At 43.3% G+C, this 22499-nt stretch overlaps 1 protein-coding gene across 2 annotated transcripts in view; it reads left to right on the forward strand.

Annotated features, from left to right (window-relative positions):
* The window catches only part of RARB (retinoic acid receptor beta), an 895445-nt gene that overhangs the window by 347039 nt on the left and 525907 nt on the right, over positions 1-22499 (forward strand). For both annotated transcript variants that reach the window (XM_063452189.1, XM_063452190.1), the window contains one exon: positions 21744-22219. In XM_063452189.1, coding sequence (XP_063308259.1) covers positions 22042-22219 — 178 coding nt within the window. In that variant the 5' untranslated portion in view covers positions 21744-22041. The remainder of the gene's footprint in view (positions 1-21743; positions 22220-22499) is intronic.

Here is a 22499-nt window from a genome sequence, read left to right on the forward strand (position 1 = left end):
TATGTGTAAGGGCTGCAAGGTGTGTTTCTGTGTATGTACGGGATGCAGTGTGTGCGTCTGTAAGGGGTGCATTGAGTGTGTGTACGGGGTGCATTGAGTGTGTGTAAGGAATGCATTGTGTGTTTCTGTGTGTGTAAGGGTTGCATGATTGTGTGATTGTGTGTGTGTGTGTGTGTGTGATGTCAATCTCTCTCCCTCCCTTGTCACTCTCTTTCTCCCCCTCCCTCCCTTGTCACTCTCTTTCTCCCTCTCCCTCCCTTGTCACTCTCTTTCTCCCCCTCCGTCCCACCCTTGTCACTCTCTTTCTCCCCCTCCCTCCCTTGTCACTCTCTTTCTCCCCCTCCCTCCCTTGTCACTCTCTTTCTCCCCCTCCCTCCCTTGTCACTCTCTTTCTCCCCCTCCCTCCCTTGTCACTCTCTTTCTCCCCCTCCCTCCCTTGTCACTCTCTTTCTCCCCCTCCCTCCCTTGTCACTCTTTTTTCTCCCCCTCCCTCCCTCCATTGTCACTCTCTTTTTTTCTCCCCCTCCCTCCCTCCCTTGTCACTCTCTTTTTTTCTCCCCCTCCCTCCCTTGTCACTCTCTTTTTTTCTCCCCCTCCGTCCCTTGTCAATTTCTTCCTCCCCCCTCCCCTACCTCTATTGTAGCGTGGCCGAGCCCTGTATGATCCGCGGGTACAGGGAGATTTTGTTTCCTGTACCGGGCCGGTCTAAAAGGAAGTGCACACTCAGTGTGCACTTCCTGTTAGTCCGGTCGGGTACAGGAGACAGATGCTCCCTGTACCCGCGGACCATACAGGGCTCGGCCGGGCCACGCTACAGTGAGGGAGTGACAGGAGGGAGCGCTGAGCGCTTCCCTCCTGTCAGCCCCTCTCCTCATGCTGCGCCCGGGCGGTGCGCCCTCATGGACGCACCAGCCCGGGCAAAGCTGCAGCCGCCTGAGGCTCTCTGCAGAGCGCTTGGGCGGCTGCAGCATGAGGGGGGCCGGCGGAGCCATAACCTGTCCCCCCCGCATGATTTGCTGGGGGGGGATGCGTCCCCCCCTATCCCCTCTGGTTGCTACGCCCATGGCCATTTGCGCATGGAAATCAATGACTACGTTAAAAAAAGAATGGAGAGAAATCAAAGTGGAAACTTTGTGAAGCCTAGCCTTCAAGAGGCCGTGACTTGGGTGAAGAATTCATGGGATAAAATCAGTAACAGTTGTATTGCCAATGCACTATGAGCAGGCTACATGGACAAGAAGTACTCATTTAAGGAAAGCTATATTGCTGGACATGAGAGATTGGGGACAAAGCTTCTACAGGAAATGGAGTCGGAAGAAACTCCGGGTTTGGAGAGCTATGACAATGTTCCAGAAGAAGATGACATGATTGTATTTGAAAAAAATGTTTTGTTGTACATTTATTGTTGTACCGTACATTAAAAATAAGACATCCTCTGAAAATAAGCCCTAGTGTGTTTTTTTGAGCAAAAAATTAATACAAGACCAGATTTTATTTTCTGGGAAACATGGTAATAATTCAAAAACATGATTTGATTAAGTCTGGTGTGTCCCTTATATAATTTTACATTACTGAATTGTTGTTTTAAGTGTTTTGTACAGGCACTCATTCGTTAATAATTTAACACATAAATAATTTAAAACATTGCAAATTCTTTATTTTGTCTAAATCATAAAATGTCCCCAGTTAAATTGTGTATTTCATTAGCATTCTTCTAAAGCCTTGAGGTCTTAAAGAATACAAGAATAAAACACTGATTTAGCGCATGATAAATTGTTAATTATTTATTAACAACGACACACTGCGGTAAATGATACATGTTAAAGGAACACTATAGTCACCTCAATTACTTTAGCTAAATAAAGCAGTTTTAGTGTATAGATCATTCCCCTGCAATTTCACTGCTCAATTCACTGTCATTTAGGAGTTAAATCACTTTGTATCAGTTTATGCAACCCTAGCCACACCTCCCCTGGCTATGATTGACAGAGCCTGCATGAAAAAAAAAAACTGGTTTCACTTTCAAACAGATGTAATTTACCTTAAATAATTGTATCTCAATCTCTAAATTGTACTTTAATCACATACAGGAGGCTCTTGCAGGGTCTAGCAAGCTATTAACATAACAGGGGATAAGAAAATCTTAATTAAACAGAGCTTGCAATAAAGAAAGCCTAAATAGGGCTCTCTTTACAGGAAGTGTTTATGGAAGGCTGTGCAAGTCACATGCAGGTAGGTGTGACTATGGTTCATAAACAAAGGGATTTAACTCCTAAATGGCAGAGGATTGAGCAGTGAGACTGCAGGGGCATGTTCTATACACCAAAACTGCTTCATTAAGCTATAGTTGTTCAGGTGACTATAGTGTTCCTTTAAGGAATATATTACACATGAATGTACGTAAAATGCTCAGCAAGTTTTTATTCTGGGAAGTAATAGTAAACAAAGTAACAGCAAGAGTATTTATATCCTGCCTTCTCCCCCACACCCCAGTGAGTACCCTAGCTGCATAACCTTTATACCTATACCCCAGTCAGTATCTTTATCAAAACACTGGTTGGTGGTTGGTAGTAATTTAAAAGTTAATACATCGGAATGGTAGTATCAGGAGCAAATTCACAAAAAAATATCAATCCAAAGTTTTTGTATATTTAAAAAAAAAAAATTACTTGCAAAGGTAAATATTCCTATATATTATAACACTAGGTAGATAGTAGAGAGAGAGAGAGAGAGAGCGAGAGAATCTAGATGGTTTGGTGGATAGGTAGACAGACAATATATAAGATAGATAGACAGAATCAATCAATTAATGAGTTCAACAGCCTCTTCCTATATATGAAACGGTTCTAGAACATAATACAGTGAAGTTACAGCCCAAGTGTTCTGAATTAGACAGGTCTCTATTCGTTTGGTTTCTGAGCCCCGTCCCTTTTTTTTAAAATTTGACTAGCTGTCAGTATGCAGTCTAATATTCCACTTTTAGAAACTGTATACCAGCATCTCAGGATTGAATATTGTAATTGAACTTTACAATATTAGAAGGTACGTATGCATTCCTGAGAATAAAAATATGTATAGAAAATATATACAAATGTATTTAGAAGGGGATAGAGAGCAGGTTATAAAGATCTTCCTCCGGTCTTTACAGAATATAAGCAACATTACTTTTGGAAAGTAAAGGCAGAACATAAATAATTTATGCCTTAGTGGGTAACTGATGATGTGCTTAATAAACATACCATCTGCATTTCATTTTAGCTTTTATCAGCTACTCCAGTTGTTCACAGCCACTGTTACCAATTCTCTTGGGACGTACCTTTCAATGCCTCCTGGTTATCATGGAAGTATTTGAAAGAAAGACCAGGGGACATTTAACTTTATTGAGCTAAAAAAAAAAAAACACATTTTATTTTTGTTTTGTTTTTTTTGCACCACGAGGTGTTCATTTTTTAGGGGAGATCAAGAGCTTTAGACAGTATACACTATTCTTTATCTTGCAATATTTCATGCAGGGTCTAAAAATAGATAAAATGGTCATTGCTTATAGCTATTTGTAAGGATCAAGAATGCATTACTAGCAAACTGAAAATATCAACACAATTTAAAAAGAGTGTGTTTATTTGAGAATAATGCTCATATACACTAATTACAGTTAAAAATATACTTCTAAAATAAAGGTATTTAACACTGATATACCTATATATATATATATATATAGGTATTTATAACTGGAATGTCATACTGACAGTAAAATGTTCATTCACTTCTCACCCCCTCCCTGACTGTAGGAATGGTATAACCCATTGAAAGTTCCTTTTCTGTTTGAAAATAGGGGATGAGTTTACATTTTAAGTAAACTTGCAGGCATTAAATCAGTGATCAGTAGCTTCTGGTGGAAGGTACAGGCTAGAGTGAAAATGAGGATGAGTAAGGCATTGTAGACTTGATTTTATTCTGGAAAATACATGAAAGTAAAAACGATTACACTCGTTTCTAGTAGTGAAGTGATTAAGGTATGAAGTCCTAGCATTAATAAGAACCATGAGACTTGGCATTCAACAGTCCTTCCATTGGTGGGATATAAAGCCTGGTGATCTTCTAGCCCACCATTTGTCTTAATAAACTTGTGGAAACAGGTGGGTTGGTGGTAGTTTGAAAAATTATTAAAAGTTGAAAAATGAAATATCATATTGACATACATATTCAGACCCTTGCTTTGAAGGCTCCCAAGAGCACAGTGGCTTCCATAATAAAGAAGTGTGAAACAACCAGGACACTTCCTAGAGCTGGACACATGGCAAAACTGAGCAATGAGAGAAGAAGGGCCTTGGTAAGAGAGGTAAGCAAGAACCTGATGGCCAGTTTGGGTGAGGTCCAGAGATGATGTGTGGGGATGGGAGAAACTTGTAGAAGTACAACCATCACTGCAACACTCCACAGATCTGGCCTTTCTGGCAGACTGGTCAGACAGAAGAGGCATGTGTGCAACATTTGTCACATTATCTCCCAAAAATCTTGAGGCTGCAATTGCTGCCAAAGGTGATTTAACAAAGTCTCAAGTTAAGCTCTGAATACCTACGTAAACGTGATATTTCAGGTTTTTTTTCTGTTTTATATATCTGCAATGGTGTCAATAATTAGTTTTTTTGCTTTGTAATTATGGGGTATTAAGTGTAGCTTGATATGAAAAACATCAAAAACACAATTTAAACAATTGTTCTACAAGCCTGTAAACTATCCTATATAACAATGCACCCATCAGGACCGGTCTTGGCCATTCCCATGACCATCGTGCAAAATAGATCCATTTTTAAATGTTATACAGATTTACTATGTTGTCACATCCTTTTAACCATACCTCCCAAGTGTCCCTTTTTAGAAAGGACAGTCCCTATTTAAGCCTTAATCCCTCTGTTCCTCTTTTCTATCCTAATGTACCTCTTTTCTAAAAGCTCCATATTACTGGTGTGTCTAAGTGTATAACAGAACTCCACTGCAGTAATACTCTCATACAGCAATGTGTCTTAAAAATATAATAAATTAGTATCTGCATAATTAAATCCATCTCTAGCAATAAAATGGGCTCGCCTTAAGCTGGTTTCCAGGGCCACTTAAAGTACTAAAGCCACCTTTAAAAAAAAAAAACTCATTCATATATAACTCATGAATCAATTAGAAATTTAGATATTGTTGGAATTCTGGCCGTGAACACCGTCATACTTTTTTCTTTAAAGAATTATTTTTTTTGCTTATGTTATCTTCTAGAATGTTCAATTCTGCACTAATAAGTAATCATCACGACGGCTGCTTGGTTAGCATTTTGTGGCATACAGTGGTATAGTTGTTTCATTTGAGAACACTTTGTTTGAAGGTCTAACTGTTTAATTATTCAGATGAATACTGCACTCTGCCAAACCCCTACTGCTTTCCTCTCTTTTGTTGTGTACTGTACTTTTAATGTCTACATACATTTTTAACTTTTTGTGGCATCCTGCTGTCACTTATCGTGTCATTTTGTCCTTTTTCTTGTAATCAATTGCTTCCTTGCATTGTTCTTTCTAGGTTAACATCCATAAAACCAGTTACCGAGGTTAGAAAATGGAATGATTGCAGAAATTAATGGAAGCTGTAGGGAGTAACGTTTGTCACTGTGAAAACAGCTGCCCTCCCTCCAGTTTAGTTAGTAAGCTGTAAATATATCTGTTATATATTCGTTGTTTAAAGGGAAAATCGAATTGTACATACTGTACACATTCCGTCCATATAATACTGACACACACCCAGCAACATAACATAGAGTAACCAAGAATGGACATGGATGTTAACATTGATTACCCACAGAAGGTAAACAGTGCTGACATTTTGAAGCCTTTTGTGTCTATTGTGTATGATAATAAGCAAAGCATCAGCATTATTCCTTTACTATGGATATCCACTTTCAGTTCCATTCCTGTTTGGGCTTTTTTTAAAATATATATATATGTGGATCTTTGGAGGCATCGGGACCCTTTAAGTTCTGAGCCACCCAGTAGTGGGCAAGCTATTTTGAGTTTATGGTGACTGTCTATATTTAACAATGTATATTAAACTGTGATTGTGTCTTGGGTATCAAACACCCATATACAAGGCTTCAAACATTTAAATGTGAAAAGGGTGAGAGGAGCATTTTTGGGTGTTATTGGTGGGCAGTGCATTACCAAACCTTCCAAGTATCCCAGTTTTGGAGGGAAACCTCTCTGTCCCTGTGTTCCATCATAATGTCCCTCTTTTCTAGGAGCTCAATATTGTTGGTGTGTCTGAGTGTATACAGAGATTCACAGCAATACTGGGTTTTTAAACTACAATACATGTGTCTGGAATTCAGTCTGTGTAAATACAGTGAGGGAAAAAAGTATTTGATCCCCTGCTGATTTTGAACATTTGCCCACGGACAAAGAAATGGTAAAATTTGTAAAATGGTAAAATGTAAAATTTTAATGGTAGGTGCATTTTAACAGTGAGAGACATAATAACAAAAAATAAATAATCCAGAAAAACGCATGTCAAAAAAGTTATAAATTGATTTGCATGTCAACAAGTGAAATAAGTATTTGACCCCTTCGACTTAGTACTTCGTGGCAAAACCCTTGTTGGCAATCACATAGGTCAGACATTTCTTGTAGTTGGCCATCAGGTGTACACACATCTCAGGAGGGATTTTGTCCCACTCCTCTTTGCAGGTCATCTCAAGTCATTAAGATTTCAAGGCTGATGTTTGACAAATCGAACCTTCAGCTCCCTCCAGAGATTTTCTATGGGATTAAGGTCTGGAGACTGGCTAGGCCTTAATGTTCTTCTTCTTGAGCCACTCCTTTGTTGCCTTGGCTATGTGTTTTGGATCATTGTCATGCTGGAATACCCATCCACTACGCATTTTCAATGCCCTGGCTGAGGGAAGGAGGTTCTCACCCATTTGATGGTACATGGCCTCGTCCATCGTTCCTTTGATGCAGTGCAGTTGTCCTGTCCCCTTAGCAGAAAAACACTCCCAAAGCATAATGTTTTCACCTCTATGTTTGACGGTGAGGATGGTGTTCTTGGTGTCATAGGCAGTAATCCTCCTCCTCCAAACATGGCGAGTTGAGTTGATGCCAAAGAGCTTGGTTTTGGTCTCCTCTGAATCATTCAGATGTTCATTGGCAAACTTTAGACGGGCCTGTACATGTGCTTTCTTTAGCAGGAGGACCTTGCTGGCGCTGCAGTATTTCAGTCCTTCATGGCATAGTGTGATACCAATTGTTTTCTTGGTGACTATGGTCCCAGCTGCCTTGAGATCATTAACAAGATCCTCCCTTGTAGTTCTGGGCTGATTCCTCACCGTTCTCATGATCATTAAAACTCCACGAGGTGAGATCTTGCATTGAGCACCAGACCAAGGGAGACTCAGTCTACAATCTTGTCCCTGACATCCTTGGACAGTTCTTTGGACTTGGCCATGGTGGAGAGTTTGGATTCTGATTGATTGATTGATTGCTTCTGTGGACAGGTATCTTTTATACAGGTAACGAGCTGAAATTAGGAGCACTCCCTTAAAGAGAGTGCTTGTAATCTCAGCTCGTTACTTGTATAAAAGACACCTGGGAGCCAGAAATATTGCAGATTGATTGGGGATCAAATACTTATCAAATTTATTTATCAAATCAATTTATAACTTTTTTGACATGCGTTTTTGTTTTCTGGATTTTCTTTTGTTTTGTTATTAAATGATAGACTGATCAAAAGCAGCAGTCCATAAGATACATTGTCCTTGCTCTAAATTACATTTTAGTTACATGAATTGTTATTACTAAGTCACCTAATAATTCTCAGAACAGCCCTGCCCCTAGCCACACCCCCTCTCACATTCCTAACTTATAAGCATCCATCTTTGTCAATTTGAAATGGTTGAAAAGTGTGCATTAACAATCTGGTATTTTAAAACACATTTCCTCTTTTGGATAAACTTAATAAATACGGATCTCAACATAATTAAATAGAATGTTATGTTTATTTAAAACCACTTATACAACTTGAATAATGATGGGAAATTGAATGCATGCACCCTGCTAGTGTTTAACAATTAAAAAAATTAAACACACCTACTCTAATTAGTCTAATTATACTTCTAATTCTACAATTGTGCAGAATTTAATTATAAATCTTTTTGTCAGTAGCTACTTGACAGTTTTAGTTAACTTCATAGTGATTTAGGAAACGAATGTGAGATTTTATTTTTCTATTTTTTATAACTGATTCAAATGAATCCTAGCCCATCTTTCACTAGATACATTTTGAGTTAGAGTTTAATGGATATATGATAGACTAGATCTAGACTATAAATAGACTAGATAGACTAGGATACCCTGCCCCCTACTTTTGTTTATACTAAGACAGGCTTCCCGAAACTCCCTCCAGATGTTGCTGAACTACAACTCCCATGATTCTATGAATGAAATAGGCTGATAATCATGGGAGTTGTAGTTCAGCAACATCTGGAGGGCCAGAATTTCGGGAAGCCTGTACTAAGGCATGGGTGTCTCTGAGACAACTGGCCTTAATACCAAGAGAGGGATATTTTATGCCTAATTGCCTGGTCTTAAAGGGATACTCCAGACAGCTAAACAAGTTAAGCTTAAATTAAAGCTAAAAAGCTCAAAATACCTGTGGTTAGTTTATTTTCTTTCAATTATGTGTAGTTTTCCTGCAGTGATGTAAAGTGTTTTGCTGATTCCAGGAGTGTAACCCAGCCTCCTTAGCCACCTCCTTTCACATTTCAACATGTTCCTGATTCCCAATTTCTGAAAGAAACTTACATTTGGCAGCCAATTAAACTAGAGGCATGTTTTCTCTAGTGTAAGGAATGTTAACACAGACTGCACTGCAGAACCTCCCCCTCTCCCTGTAATACAAGTAATATATTTTCCTTCAGTCCCAGCCAACCAACCTCCCTACCCACTGTTAACTTATTCCCTACCAATCCCAGTCAGCTAACCTCCCTACCCACTGTTAGCCCCTGCCCTGCCAGCCAACCTCACTATCCACTGTTAACCCCTCCCCTGTCAGTCAACCTCACTTGCCACCTCCTGTCAGTCAACCTCACTTGCCACCTCCCTAGAGAGAGATAGATTAACAGATATATATATATATATATATATAGAGAGAGAGAGAGAGAGAGAGAGAGAGAGAGAGATACTGATATATATATATATATATATATATATATAGAGAGAGAGAGAGAGAGAGAGAAAGAGATAGCACAAAACTCTACAGGTATTTTTGAGTTTATTTATATTTATTGTTTTTGTTTATATTAAAGCGGCACTGTCATGCCGAACTTACCTTTCCCCAATCGATTCCTCTTCTCTCCCTCTGTCAGGATCTGTTCTTCATTTCTTCCTGTCTGCTCTAGTTTTCTTTAAAATCACAAAGTAGGGACTATTTGTCTTATGGAGGTTTCCTATGTATGACCAGCGGAGGAGCAAAGTGTGCTTTATTTCCGGTGGTCAGAGAAATTTTCCCACAATTCTCACCTTCTCCGTGTTCCCACAAAGACTCCTTTCACATTTCCCGAACATCCTGTCGTTTTAGACAGAACGCAGGCGAAACTACAGTGCCGCTTTAAATCATATTACATTATAACATACCTAATGTGGTGAGAAAATGTTTGTGTGTGTGATGTGTTTTGTAAGTTCTAGTGCTTGAATGCTGTGGACTCCGAGGAGGCTTGGTTAGGAATTGTGGGCATGTGTTGAACTGAGCAAAGCTCTGGCACGCACAGTAAGGCATGTCATTACTGATTCTCATAGAGAATCACTGGAACATGGCCATTAGTGGAAAGTCTGTCTGAAATACAGAAATCAGTGAGATATGACATGAAATCAGACGAGGAGCAGAGAACCTGATCAAAGTAAAGATTCAAATAGGTACTTCTAAAGCTAATTTTTACACTATTTGGGGGGGAAGCATTTATGGACACAATGTTTGCTGCTCGGGGAAAAAAGGATATGCATTTTTTACCTATACAGTTCCTTTAAGTGTATCACCCCTTCCTTTACTTTGTGACAATGGATCCACAAATAAACTCTATTGCACATAAACAAAAAAAAAAACCTTAAAGCAGATTTGTCACTGTCTCGGGTCTTTGCATAATTTGCAAAGACCCCTGATGGTAACTGCTCCGCTGCAGGGGCACACCTAGAGCATTGGGCATAATGGCAGGGAGGGTAGGGGGATGTTACAGTGTGAATAATATTAACTCAACATTCAGGGGGTGCAGGAGCAGCAGGGGCTGTCTCAGCTCTTTCAGCCTCCAACCAGCTCCATTCCAGGATCAGGCAGTGCAGCAGATGCAGGGGATTTAGACAGGCTGACTCGGATCCCCTGCATGTTCAGAGTGGCCGTGCAGGGGAGAAAACTGACTCTGCGCCCCCTGCTGGTACACTCCACAATAACCTCCCTGCTGATCAGTGTGAGTCAGAACACATGCTGGGAAACCCCTCCTTGTGCTCTGACTCAATGACTGAGCGCCGGAGCTGCAAGGGAGAGATAATGTCTGTACCAGCAGAAGGTACATAGTGTGGCACCCCCCGACTGAGTGGCACCCGGGGTGGACACCCCCTTCCCCCCCTTTGTACTCCACTGCTCTGCTGGCAGTGCAGTGGCCAAGGAGTGCAGGGGAGGGTTAATTATACGTTACTGACCCTGTCCCTTGTGGCCGACGTCATCTTCTTGCTTGCACTTCAGTTGCCAGAAGCAGTTTCCAACTACGTTGAAAAAACTGGCTGAGCATGAATTGTTGGATACCATGGTCTAAGGTAGCCATTGCTTTATACATGATTACACTCAAAATAGTTTACAACAGCAAGCACTCTGCATTCAAAATATTTATGAAAGAGACACTATGATCACCAAAACTTAGCTTAATGATAGTTTTTTTTTTTTTTATTCTTTATTTTTGCACACGATAGGCAATGCAAGAGTAATACAACTTGTAGGCTTGCGCAGAAGCCAAAATATACAAGAACATACATTGAAATACAAAAATATCACCTTTAGCATATACGACAAGCCACTTTATGAATTCCGTACCACTTGCCCCCTATCGAGGATTTTCGTTTTTATAGTGACATCAGTTAAGTTCCTTACTGTTGTGTAAAAGAGGCATAGCGAAAAACAGCTCTATAATAAAGCTTGTGCAGTAGTATACAATGTTAAATGACATCCTCCAGAGCTCAAATTAAAGATTGATCCTATAGGTAAGCTACCTCTGGAATTCTAGACTACCTGCCTCTCTCCATCTATGTTGTACTACTAGACAGGCCTTGTACCCCGAGCAATAGCCCCAAGACTACCCAAATTAGGATGAGCCCTAGGGATCACCATCTCTCCGTCAGGACACATATGCCTGTGCTAGGAAGGAACAATGTCCATGTAAACTGAGACAATATAAGTAAGAGAAAGTCAGAATATAAGAAAACACCCTCATATACCAAGGGTTATGTAACAAGAAGAAAAATATGAAGAGAAGAGAGAAAGAGAAAAGAAAGAATGGAGAAAAGGACTAAGGAATATGGAGGGGGGGGGAGGGGAGGCGAACAAGCTAGGGAACCCCCGACCACCGTCAATCTGGCTGTATCGGAGCCAGGCAGAGATCCTGATTCTGTCCCATTAAGCATCCCCAGTGCCCAAGACACTATTGTCCCAGGGTTCCCAAACCCTTTGGAAAGTTGCTATGGTTCCTCTCATTCTGGCAGTGAGATCCTCCATGATCCTGCTTTCCCTTATCCTAGAGATCACCCCAAGAACTCCGGTCCCCCAGGTGTTAACCATGCTGCTGCTACAGATCTACGTGCACTCAAGGTCATTGTCCGCACTAATTTCTGTTCCCTCCTCGTCCATCCCTCGATAGTTCTATTTAAAAGATAGATCCATGGGTCTAGGGGAGGGGTTTGCCGGATGTCTGCCTTAGTAGATTTTCAACAGCCTTCCAAAAACCTTGGAGTGTCGGGCATTCCCACCACATGTGGAGATACGTACCTCGGAAACCACAGCTCCTCCAACAATCATCAGAATCTAGCTTGTGCATTTTGTGCAAAGTTATCGGGGTAGTATACCATCTGAGCATGGTTTTCCATGCCTGTTCTTGTTGTGTGACACATATAGAGGCGCTCTTGGTTGCTTTCCAGATCTCCTGCCATTCGATACCTTCTAGTTCTTCCCCGAGGTCCTGCTCCCATCTATTAATGTACGCCAGTCTACCCCATTCTTTAGTTTCCGTACTAAGATGAGCGTATAGGAGGGTGATCATCCCTTTGGGGGCAGATTCATCTCTACAAAGTCTCTCGTAGAAAGTAAACTGTCCCTGGGCCGCCGCTATGATATCTGGTCAGCATGGTCAGACCAGGAGATATTCCCAACCTCTGAGCTCGAGAGCCTGGAGAGGCTTGTTGCATTTAGTAGGAATAGGTCTATTCTAGAATAGGTTCCATGGGGAGCAGAATAAAACGTATAATCTCTGTCCACAGGATGTTGCGCCCTCCAAGCATCCACCAGTCCCGTATCCGCTATAAAAGTCTTAAGCTGACGGTCCTGCCCCCTGCGTCCCTGCGATCTCAGACCTCCAGCCCTGGAGCTCCTATCCATCGCCGGACATGGTGTGGCATTAAAATCTCCTCCCAGAAGAATCATGCCATGCGGTAGTGCGGCAACCTTATCACGCAGTGTAGACCAGAAACCAGCATCCGGCTGATTCGGGGCGTAGATGTTTATCAGGTGTACGATGTGGGAATGCAGAGTTCCGGTAACTATAATGTATCGTCCCCCCGGGTCCACATCCTGGGCTGACAGCTGGAAGGGGCAAGAGCGTTTGATGTGACCTGGCTTCAAAGGAGCCCGTGTAGACATGGTCGCACAATCGGAAATTAGCCTGTTTGGGTAGGTGAGTCTCCTGTAGGTAAGCAATGTCCCTAAACATTAGACGTCTCTTTTTAGGGGCGTTAAGACCCTTAACATTTAAAGTGGTAATCTTAATCGCCATTGTGCAATACGTTACACACCGCTAATACTCTGCTGCCTCTGTTTGTAGTAGGAAGAACCCCCCGAGTGACAGGGATCCGTATCGGGATGTTCCACTCGTCCGCCAACCCCCAAGAGCGAAAAAGGATGGGAAGGGTCAGGAAGGGAAAAGAAAAGAGGAAGAAGGAAGAAAGTAAAGTACAGAAAGAAAGGCATCCGGATACGTTCCGATGCAGTGAAAATTCTGATCTTACCACTTGCCAGAACATAGTGGGTAGCCCTCGTCCCCTTTATGATCAACGCGTGGAGGATACTGAGGATCCCTAAAGCCCCGCCTCCCCGCGCCCCACATATTCTATAGAGAACTTAATAGTATAGTGTTAGCCCACTCCGTATCCATCTCGGATCCCCACCCTGCGCAAATAAACTGCGGTGACCCCCTTGTTGAGCTGACCCCATCCACTATTTAGACCCACCTCCCTGAAAACCACTTCAGCTAAAGGGGGGCCACTACTCCCTGCTTCCGGTCAGGCCGCGTCCACCCCTCCAACATCCCCAGGCTAGCCCTTCATTCCCCACAATAGACCCTGGATATCTCACCTTAGGTCCCTTACCCTCCGCCTAATCCGCGCTCTGGTGGGGGGCGAAATCAACGCCTGTCGGCAATATATATCCCTCACAAAGTTCCATACTAACAGTTGGTTAAGGTGTAAAAGACCAAGGAGTGAGGGGAGTGCTCCAATTTTCTGGGCAATAGGCGAATATTTAGGACAGAGGGGGCGACATCAAAACCTAACCGCACTTCCCTATGTGGACCACCATCTTGAAAATACCCATCCCCAATCGAGTAGACCCACCCTTCCCCCCCCGGCCACACAGGAGCCACTAAGGCTCAATCAAACAGGCATCAGAAGAGAGCTACATGGCATATACTAGAGGTGCACTACACGATGTTTGTCAACCGACTACATTTAGTCCTAAGACATAGAGGAAGGCAGGAGAAAACATGGAATATCATACAATATAGACGGATTCAGGCATCAAAACCAGCATTATCCCAAACCTAGGAAACATAACCCCCGCCTATGCAGCTTGAACGAGCCAGTACTACTCAGAGGGCCCCCTAAAAGGCACTCAATTAATGTCGAATGGGTGGATATGCGGCACGTGGCACCCAGTCTCATCACAATAAATCAAAATATATGTCGCACCCAGGGTGTAACAGCGGCCACCCGCATTACATGACATTACAATATTAAAAAGGTTGTACCCCTTGCTGTTCGGTTTTCTCGTGTATAGTTACGTATTTTTATCATCAAAGTTTGATTAGTAATAATTTTTGTTATTTTTATTTGGTTTACTATTTTGTTGTTTTTTATTTTTTATTTATTTTTTGAAATTCTGAAATTTGTAAGGTTCTGTCAGGATCGGGACAGGGATCCAACACGCAGAGTACAAACAGTAGCCAGATACGTATACCGGACCTTAGAATGGCCGGACTAACGTAAGTAGTACAGTATAGAATGGTCAAAGACAAGCCGAGGTCGAGGGTAACAGAAGACAGGTAAGCGAGAGACAAGCCGAATCAAGGGTAACAGAGATAAGCAGAGTAAGGTAAACAAGCCGGGTCAAAACCAAAAGGGATAATAGAATACACAAGCACTGAGTGACTAGAACAAGCTAGAACCACGACAGGGCAATGAGCTAATGAAAGAAGCTCTGTTAAATACCCTGTTCAGAGCAGTAACCACGCCTCCAAGGCGTCCTGATTGGTCCTGCAGCCATTGACTGACAGGTTGTTCCGGGGGAGTGTCCTGATGACTACTTCCTGCCTAGATGCTGTAAAAGGCAGTCACTCCCTCGCGGCCGGCCTAGCATGACCGGATAGACCGCGGGGAAGGGAGCCATCAGACCGTCTGGATGGAGGAACAGCTAAGTCTCTACCTCTTTCGGAGGTAGAGACCACAGGTACCCTGACAGGTTCAAATGTTAGAGTATAATTTGTAAAAGTGATAGCGAAAAAATATGCACACCCTCCACTGGCACCCGTATCGACTAAGTGGTGTTAACCCTGCGTTACGCGGGTGTTCGTAGGCAGTAGAGCATCGGACCCCGTCCAAGAAACAAACTGGGGAGAAAAAAAGGGAGACACTAGTATCAGGCATGTCGCACCCCGTTAGGGAACTCAACCATCCCTCAGACCCTCCATCTCCCTAGCAGACCCCCTCCCCTCTATAAAAAACAAGCCCTAGGCCTACCTAAAAGTGAACAAACAAATTAGCCATATATGGCGCCACCTGTGAAGTGTTGCACATGCGGACATTTGGTCACAAAACGGTTGCAGATTATGCTGTGTTAACAATATACGCATAAAGTTTTTCTTGTTTTTTGAACAGATTTTTCTCCTTTTTTTTGTAGATGAAAAGCAAAATGTAACTTGGCAAACAGCATACATCAGGCTATTATACTGCTTTGCTTTTTGTCCCTTTTGTTCCGGTTTTATCATACAATTTTATCATAAACATATATACCGTATATACTCGAGTATAAGCCGACCCGAATATAAGCCGAGGCCCCTAATTTTATCCAAAAAAACTGGGAAAACTTATTGACTCGAGTATAAGACTAGGGTGGGAAATGCAGCAGCTACTGGTAAATTTCTAAATAAAATTAGATCCTAAAAAAAAAATATTAATTGAATATTTATTTACAGTGTGTGTATAATGAATGCAGTGTGTGCGTATGTGTGTGTGTATGAGTGCAGAGTGTGTGTATGAGTGCAGAGTGTGTATGAGTGCAGAGTGTGTATGAGTGCAGAGTGTGTATGAGTGCAGTGTGTGTGTGTATGAGTGCAGTGTGTGTGTGTATGAGTGCAGTGTGTGTGTGCATGAATGCAGTGTGTGTGTGTATGAATGCAGTGTGTGAATGCAGTGTGTGCAGGGCCGGTGCAAGGATATTTGCCGCCGTAGGCAAAAAAAAATTTGCCACCCCCTCCCCCCCCCATATGTCCTGACTTCCTCTCCTCCTCCCTCAGTGGTCCTTACCTCCCCACCCCCGTGTTCCTTCACCCCCCCCAGTGGTCCTGATTCACCCCTCCCCTAGTGGCCCTTACCCTCCCCTCCCCTAGTGGTCCTTACTTCCCCCTCCCCTCCCATAGTGGTCCTTATCCCACCCCCTCCCTCTCATAGTGGTCCTTATCCCCCTTCTCCCTCCCATAGTGTTCCTTATCCCCCCCCATGCCTCCCATAGTGGTCCATATACCCCCCTCCCTCCCATAGTGGTCCTTATACCCCCCCTCCCTCCCATAGTGGTCCTTATCCCACCCCCTCCCATAGTGGTCCTTATACCCCCCCTCCCTCCCATAGTGGTCCTTATACCCCCCTCCCTCCAATAGTGGTCCTTATCCCCCCCCCTCCCTCCCATAGTGGTCCTTATCCCCCCCCTCCCTCCCATAGTGGTCCTTATACCCCCCTCCCTCCCATAGTGGTCCTTATCCCCCCCTCCCTCCCATAGTGGTCCTTATCCCCCCCCTCCCTCCCATAGTGGTCCTTATACCCCCCTCCCTCCAATAGTGGTCCTTATCCCCCCCCCTCCCTCCCATAGTGGTCCTTATCCCCCCCTCCCTCCCATAGTGGTCCTTATACCCCCCTCCCTCCCATAGTGGTCCTTATCCCCCCCTCCCTCCCATAGTGGTCCTTATCCCCCCCTCCCTCCCATAGTGGTCCTTATACCCCCCTCCCTCCCATAGTGGTCCTTATCCCCCCCCTCCCTCCCATAGTGGTCCTTATCCCCCCCCTCCCTCCCATAGTGGTCCTTATCCCCCCCCTCCCTCCCATAGTGGTCCTTATACCCCCCTCCCTCCCATAGTGGTCATTATCCCCCCCTCCCTCCCATAGTGGTCCTTATCCCCCCCCTCCCTCCCATAGTGGTCCTTATACCCCCCTCCCTCCCATAGTGGTCCTTAACCCACCCCCTCCCTCCCATAGTGGTCCTTAACCCACCCCCTCCCTCCCATAGTGGTCCTTATACCCCCCCCCCCTCCCATAGTGGTCCTTATACCCCTTTTTTTGTTATTATTAATTTTTTTTTTATTATTATTTTTTTTTATTATTATTATTATTATTATTTTTTTTTCGTCCCCCCTCCCTGCTTGATATATGGCAGGGAGGGGGGCTCTCCTTCCCTGGTGGTCCAGTGGCAGTTCAGTGGGGGGGAGAGGGGGGCTGGCAGAGCTGTAACTTACCTGTTCTGCAGCTCCTGTCAGCTCTCTCCTCCTCTGCGCCGTCCGTTCTGCTCTTCTGTCAGCTCCCAGTGTAAATCTCGCGAGAGCCGCGGCTCTCGCGAGATTTACACTGGGAGCTGACCGAGGTGCTGACCGGACGCCGCAGAGGAGGAGAGAGCTGACAGGAGCTGCAGAACAGGTAAGTTACAGCTCTGCCAGCCCCCCTCTCCCCCCAGTCTGTATTATGGCAATGCAAATTGCCATAATACAGACCTTGACTCGAGTATAAGCCGAGTTGGGGTTTTTCAGCCCAAAAAATGGGCTGAAAAACTCGGCTTATACTCGAGTATATACGGTACATATTTTTTATTTATTTTTATTTTTTTTAAATTATTATTTAGTGCATAACCGCTACATCCTAGACACCGCAAGGGTGTAGATATCGCCAACCATACAACCCCAGCCGTCTCTATTCCCCCCGGGGGCGCAGACCTCCCGGCCGCGGAAAACAGGGCCGGAGTCCAGGCACTGCTGGACGGGGAGGTAAACCGAAGCCCCCGCAGCCTCGACCAGGTAGATGGCGCCCCCCAGGGGGGGAGCAGAGACGCCGAGCGTGAATTAGTAGGGAACAAAGCAGGGGAAAAGACAAACAATAAACAAACCCGGAGGAGTCCTGTCCGTTCTTCTCTCTTTGGAAGTTCGCCTCCAGGTGAGTTACTCCCCATGACACAATAATGTACCGCAGGCAGAAGCAGAACCCAATCCCCCTCCCAAACAAACGGCAAGCCATCCCAAGCCCCCCCGGGCAAGAAAACACCCCGGTGACAGAGGAGGAGAAGGGCACTCCGCAGACCTCCCGCAACTGGAGGTAGGTGACCCCGCAGGCCCCAAGGAAAAGGCTGGGCAGCGAATACAGGGGGAGGGGGGGGGACAAGGTGAAAAAACAGGCCCCACACCCTCAACTCTGAGCTCCGTCCCATACCCCACCCCAATTAATTATGTCGGGGAAAAACCTTCAGCCTTCCGCAAGGCACTGGCCAGCAGAGGATGGGGAAACCAGGGAGACCATCTGTAAGGCAATACGATACTAGCAGCCTTCAACGGCGTCCTCTCGGTCCTGCTTCCTTCCACTACGAAGCCAGACGAGGGAGATCCTCCGGGTACATCGCCACATCAGGTAGGTCAGAAGGCGGTTGTACGCCCAGGCCGTTAAGCAGGCGGTGGGGGTCCCCTCCCGGTGTGAGAACGTGCGCTCGATCTCCCCGGAACACCATCAGCTTGAAGGGGAACCCCCACACATACCTGATGCCGGCTGTACACAGGGCCTCCGTGATGGGCCGCCATTCCCTCCTCCGTTGCAGTGTGGAGGGGGCTAGATCGTGGAACAGGGTAACCACCTTTCCGGCACATCGTATGGGCCCCTCTCGGCTCTTTTTCATTAACGCCTCCTTAGTGCGGTAGTAGAGGAAGCAGACGACGACATCCCTCGGGGAATTGACGTAGTTCCTCTGGCCCCTGAAGGCCCTGTGAGCCCTCTCCATGTGCCACTGATCCTCTGGTAATTGCGGGAGGAGCGGTTTCAGGACGGTAAGTAGGAGCCCCTGCAGGTCCTCATCAACGCTCTCGGGTAGGCCTCGCAGGCGGACATTGTTTCTCCGGGACCGATTGGCTAAGTCTTCAAATGCGAGATCCATTGCCACCAGTTGCGCCGCCATGCCGTTCACCCTCCCCACCATGGCGTTATGGGCCTGAGTCGAGGCCTCCACGCGGTCCTCTAGCTGTGCGGTACGCTCACCCAGGGCCCCAATCTCGGCCTGGAGGACCGCCGTAGATTTAGCAATTTCGCCTGCCAGGAATGTCCTCACCTCAGCTAGTTTGGCTAGCACAGTGTCCCGGTCGTCGGGGGAGGCCTCCCTGTCTGCACGAGGCGATGCCTGTGGGGTCGTGCCGACGCCATCTTGGGACCCTAGCCGGCCCTGTTTCTGTGCCGACATGAGGTCCAGGATTGTACCGCCGATTCCGCGCCCCGTTTCTGCTGTTTTTTGGGGAGCCTCTTCTCCATGTCTGCAGGTATCTTGGGGTAACGAAAAATAGAATAAGGTCGCTAATTTTTGCTATTTAGGGCGCGTTTCACCGGGAGCCCTAGTGAGACACGTCTAGTCTCATCGACGGTCAGACCACGCCCCTAATGATACAGTTTTGATGTGTAGATCATGCCCCTGTAGTCTCACTGCTGAATTCTCTGCCATTTAGAAGTTAACTAACTATATTTATACAGTCCTAGTCACATTTCCCTGCAAGTAATGTGCACAGCCTTAATAAACACTTCCTGTAAAGAGAGATCTAATGTTTATACTTCCCCTATTGCACAATCTGTTTAATTTAGAATTTCTTTTTTTTTTTTTATCCTTTTTATTAAATTTTTTCAAAACATTATATTTTTTCCACATATACTTAATCCATAAAACATGATTCTGATATGAATCAACCATAAAAAACAGTAGCATACATTTATATCCAAACCATAGAATGTCATTATTCCTTTTAACATTAAAAAAGAAAATTATTAATTGCATATATTTATCCCTCATCTATGATTAGTTTATATACATTCATACATTTCAACATGCGATAAAACAAACAAAATATATTGGGTTATCTCTTAATCTTTATATTTGTTAAACAATTTCTATTCTATATGGTTTATGTCTATTATAAGGGAGTTGTATACCTCTCTTAGTAGATTTTGTTTTTTATTATCGGTATACCAGGTTATTCCTTTCTCCATCTCCAATTGATTCAGGATTTGGTCTTTTAATTGATATATATTAGGAATATCTGTTTTTTTTCCATAGTCTTGCTATCCACATCTTTATGGCCATAAAACAGTGAATAACTAGTATTTCGTTTTTTTTGTTTAATTTATTAATATAAATATGCAATAAAGCAGTTTCTGGTGAAAAGTTTAAGTGGATATTACTTATCTCGGCTATTATTTTATATATGAGTTCCCATATTGGTTGAATTCTTGGGCAGCTCCACCATATATGTAACATTTAGAATTTATTATCTTCTCTTTTAATAATATCCTTCCAAACCTTGCAGGAGTCTCCTACATGTGATTAAAGTTCCATGTACTTATAACTTCAAAGCAGAACCAAAGGACACTGGGCTTGCAGAGCAGTATACAGAGACTCTGTATTCAGCATTCAGAGTCCTGTGGCATCATCCGCTGTGAGCTCTCTGACTGTTGTTATGTTATAATATCAAAATGAAAAAAAAGTTTGCAATAAATATATTTTATTTGAAATTGCAAATTGTGCATACACCATTGAGGGGTATGACAATATACCCTGGCAAACAACAAGTTGTTTTTGTGCTTAGCGTGTCCTTTTAAACCCCAATGCACACAATTACAGATCTCATATTTCATGTTTTAAAGGGAAATTGACACTTCCCTGGCGTTTACTGTGTTGGATAAAGATTGAAAATCACCTGTGATTTGTGTTAACCTGTTTTGTTTGATGTGCTCTGTTTTCTTTTACATTTTTATTAAACATTTACAAAATTACATCATAATCCATTGTTTAATTTCTCTGCTTTCTCTATGCTTGCTGCCAGGTACAAAGGACCAAACTAATAACAATGATTGGCAGGGAGCTAAGATGGAGGTGGTCTGTTGCAGAGTAAAGAAATGTAAATGTCTACATTTATTTAAATTAACACTATAGTCATGAAAATAACTTTAGCTTAATGAAGCAATTTTGATGTGCAGATCATGCCTCTGAAGTTTCACTGCTCAATTCACTGCCATTTAGGAGTTAAATCACTTTTGTTTCTGTTAATGCAGCCCTAGCCACACCTCCCCATGCTGTGACTCACACAGCCTGCATTAAAAAAAAAATGGTTCTATTTTCAGAGGTAATTTACGTTAGCATTTTTATCTCCTGCTCTGTAAATTTAACTTTAATTACGTACAGAAGACTCCTGCAAGGTCTACCAAGCTATTAACAGAGCATGAGATAAGAAATGTTAAATTAAACAGAATTTGCAATAAAGGAAGTTTAAACATTAGATGTTTCTTTACAGGAAGTGTTTATAAAGGCTGTGTAAGTCACATGCAGGGAGGTTTGACTAGGGCTGCATAAACAAAGTGATTTAACTTCCGAACTGAGCTGTGAGTCTGCAGGGGCATGATCTATACACCAAAACTGCTTCATTAAGCTAACGCTATTTTGGTGACTATAGTGTTCCTTTAATTTGTCATACCTGTTTAAATATAGTAATAAGTAAACATAAAACCTGTGAGGTGACTGTTTAATGCTTTACTTCATATACCCTTTAATGCTGTAACATCCAGCATAAAAAGCATATAGACATATCTACTGGAAATGTTTGTAGAATTGCTTGAATATACAGTATAAAATTTTACTATTTTTGTTAAATAATCATGTTAACCATTTGCTATTGTTTATTTAATTCATTTCAGGAATCTGGAAAGAATGTATTTCAAAACAAGGATCACTGATTAAATACATATTCCTCATGATCTCAAAACTTTGAAGGGGAAGGACATTTTGAAGGTGACAGTGGATTTTTATTACTATCAAGCTGAGGAGTACATATCGATAAAACATACCTCTTGTTTTTGGAATTGTCCCTTAATCTGGCTAAAATACTTTATGAGTGTTTCATGTATTTCCCCTCCATGACACACAGCTAGACAGCCAGACACCATGCTGGATCATATTCGTAGATAAATTAATTGGGCTCCATGAGAACTTGATATGACAACCAGCAGCCGTTCATGTCCTGTACCAGCGGTGAATGGACATATGAATCACTACCCAGCCACCCACTACCCTTTCCTGTTTCCACCCGTCATTGGTGGTCTTTCTCTTCCTGCCCTGCATGGATTTCAGGGTCACCCTCCGACAAGCGGGTGCAGCACCCCTTCTCCTGCAAGTAAGTGAAATATAATTATCTTACATTATAGCTGTGTTTAACTAATACTGATGATAGATACCTGCTGTTGCAATATTTGATTGTTTAGATGACAGATTACTTCTATATGTCAAAGGAATACTCCATGCACCATAACCACTACAGCCTTCTATAGTGATTATGGTGTTAGGAGTGCACTGGTTCCGCCCCTTCAGTAACCAGTCAAACCATTTTATCATGGCTTGACTACTAACCTGGATTGCTGGCACCCACATTTGCAACCCCCCCCCCAATCTCAGTG

This window comes from Pelobates fuscus, chromosome 4 (genome assembly GCF_036172605.1).
Source record: "Pelobates fuscus isolate aPelFus1 chromosome 4, aPelFus1.pri, whole genome shotgun sequence".
In the NCBI taxonomy this organism is placed as follows: Eukaryota; Metazoa; Chordata; class Amphibia; order Anura; family Pelobatidae; genus Pelobates; species Pelobates fuscus.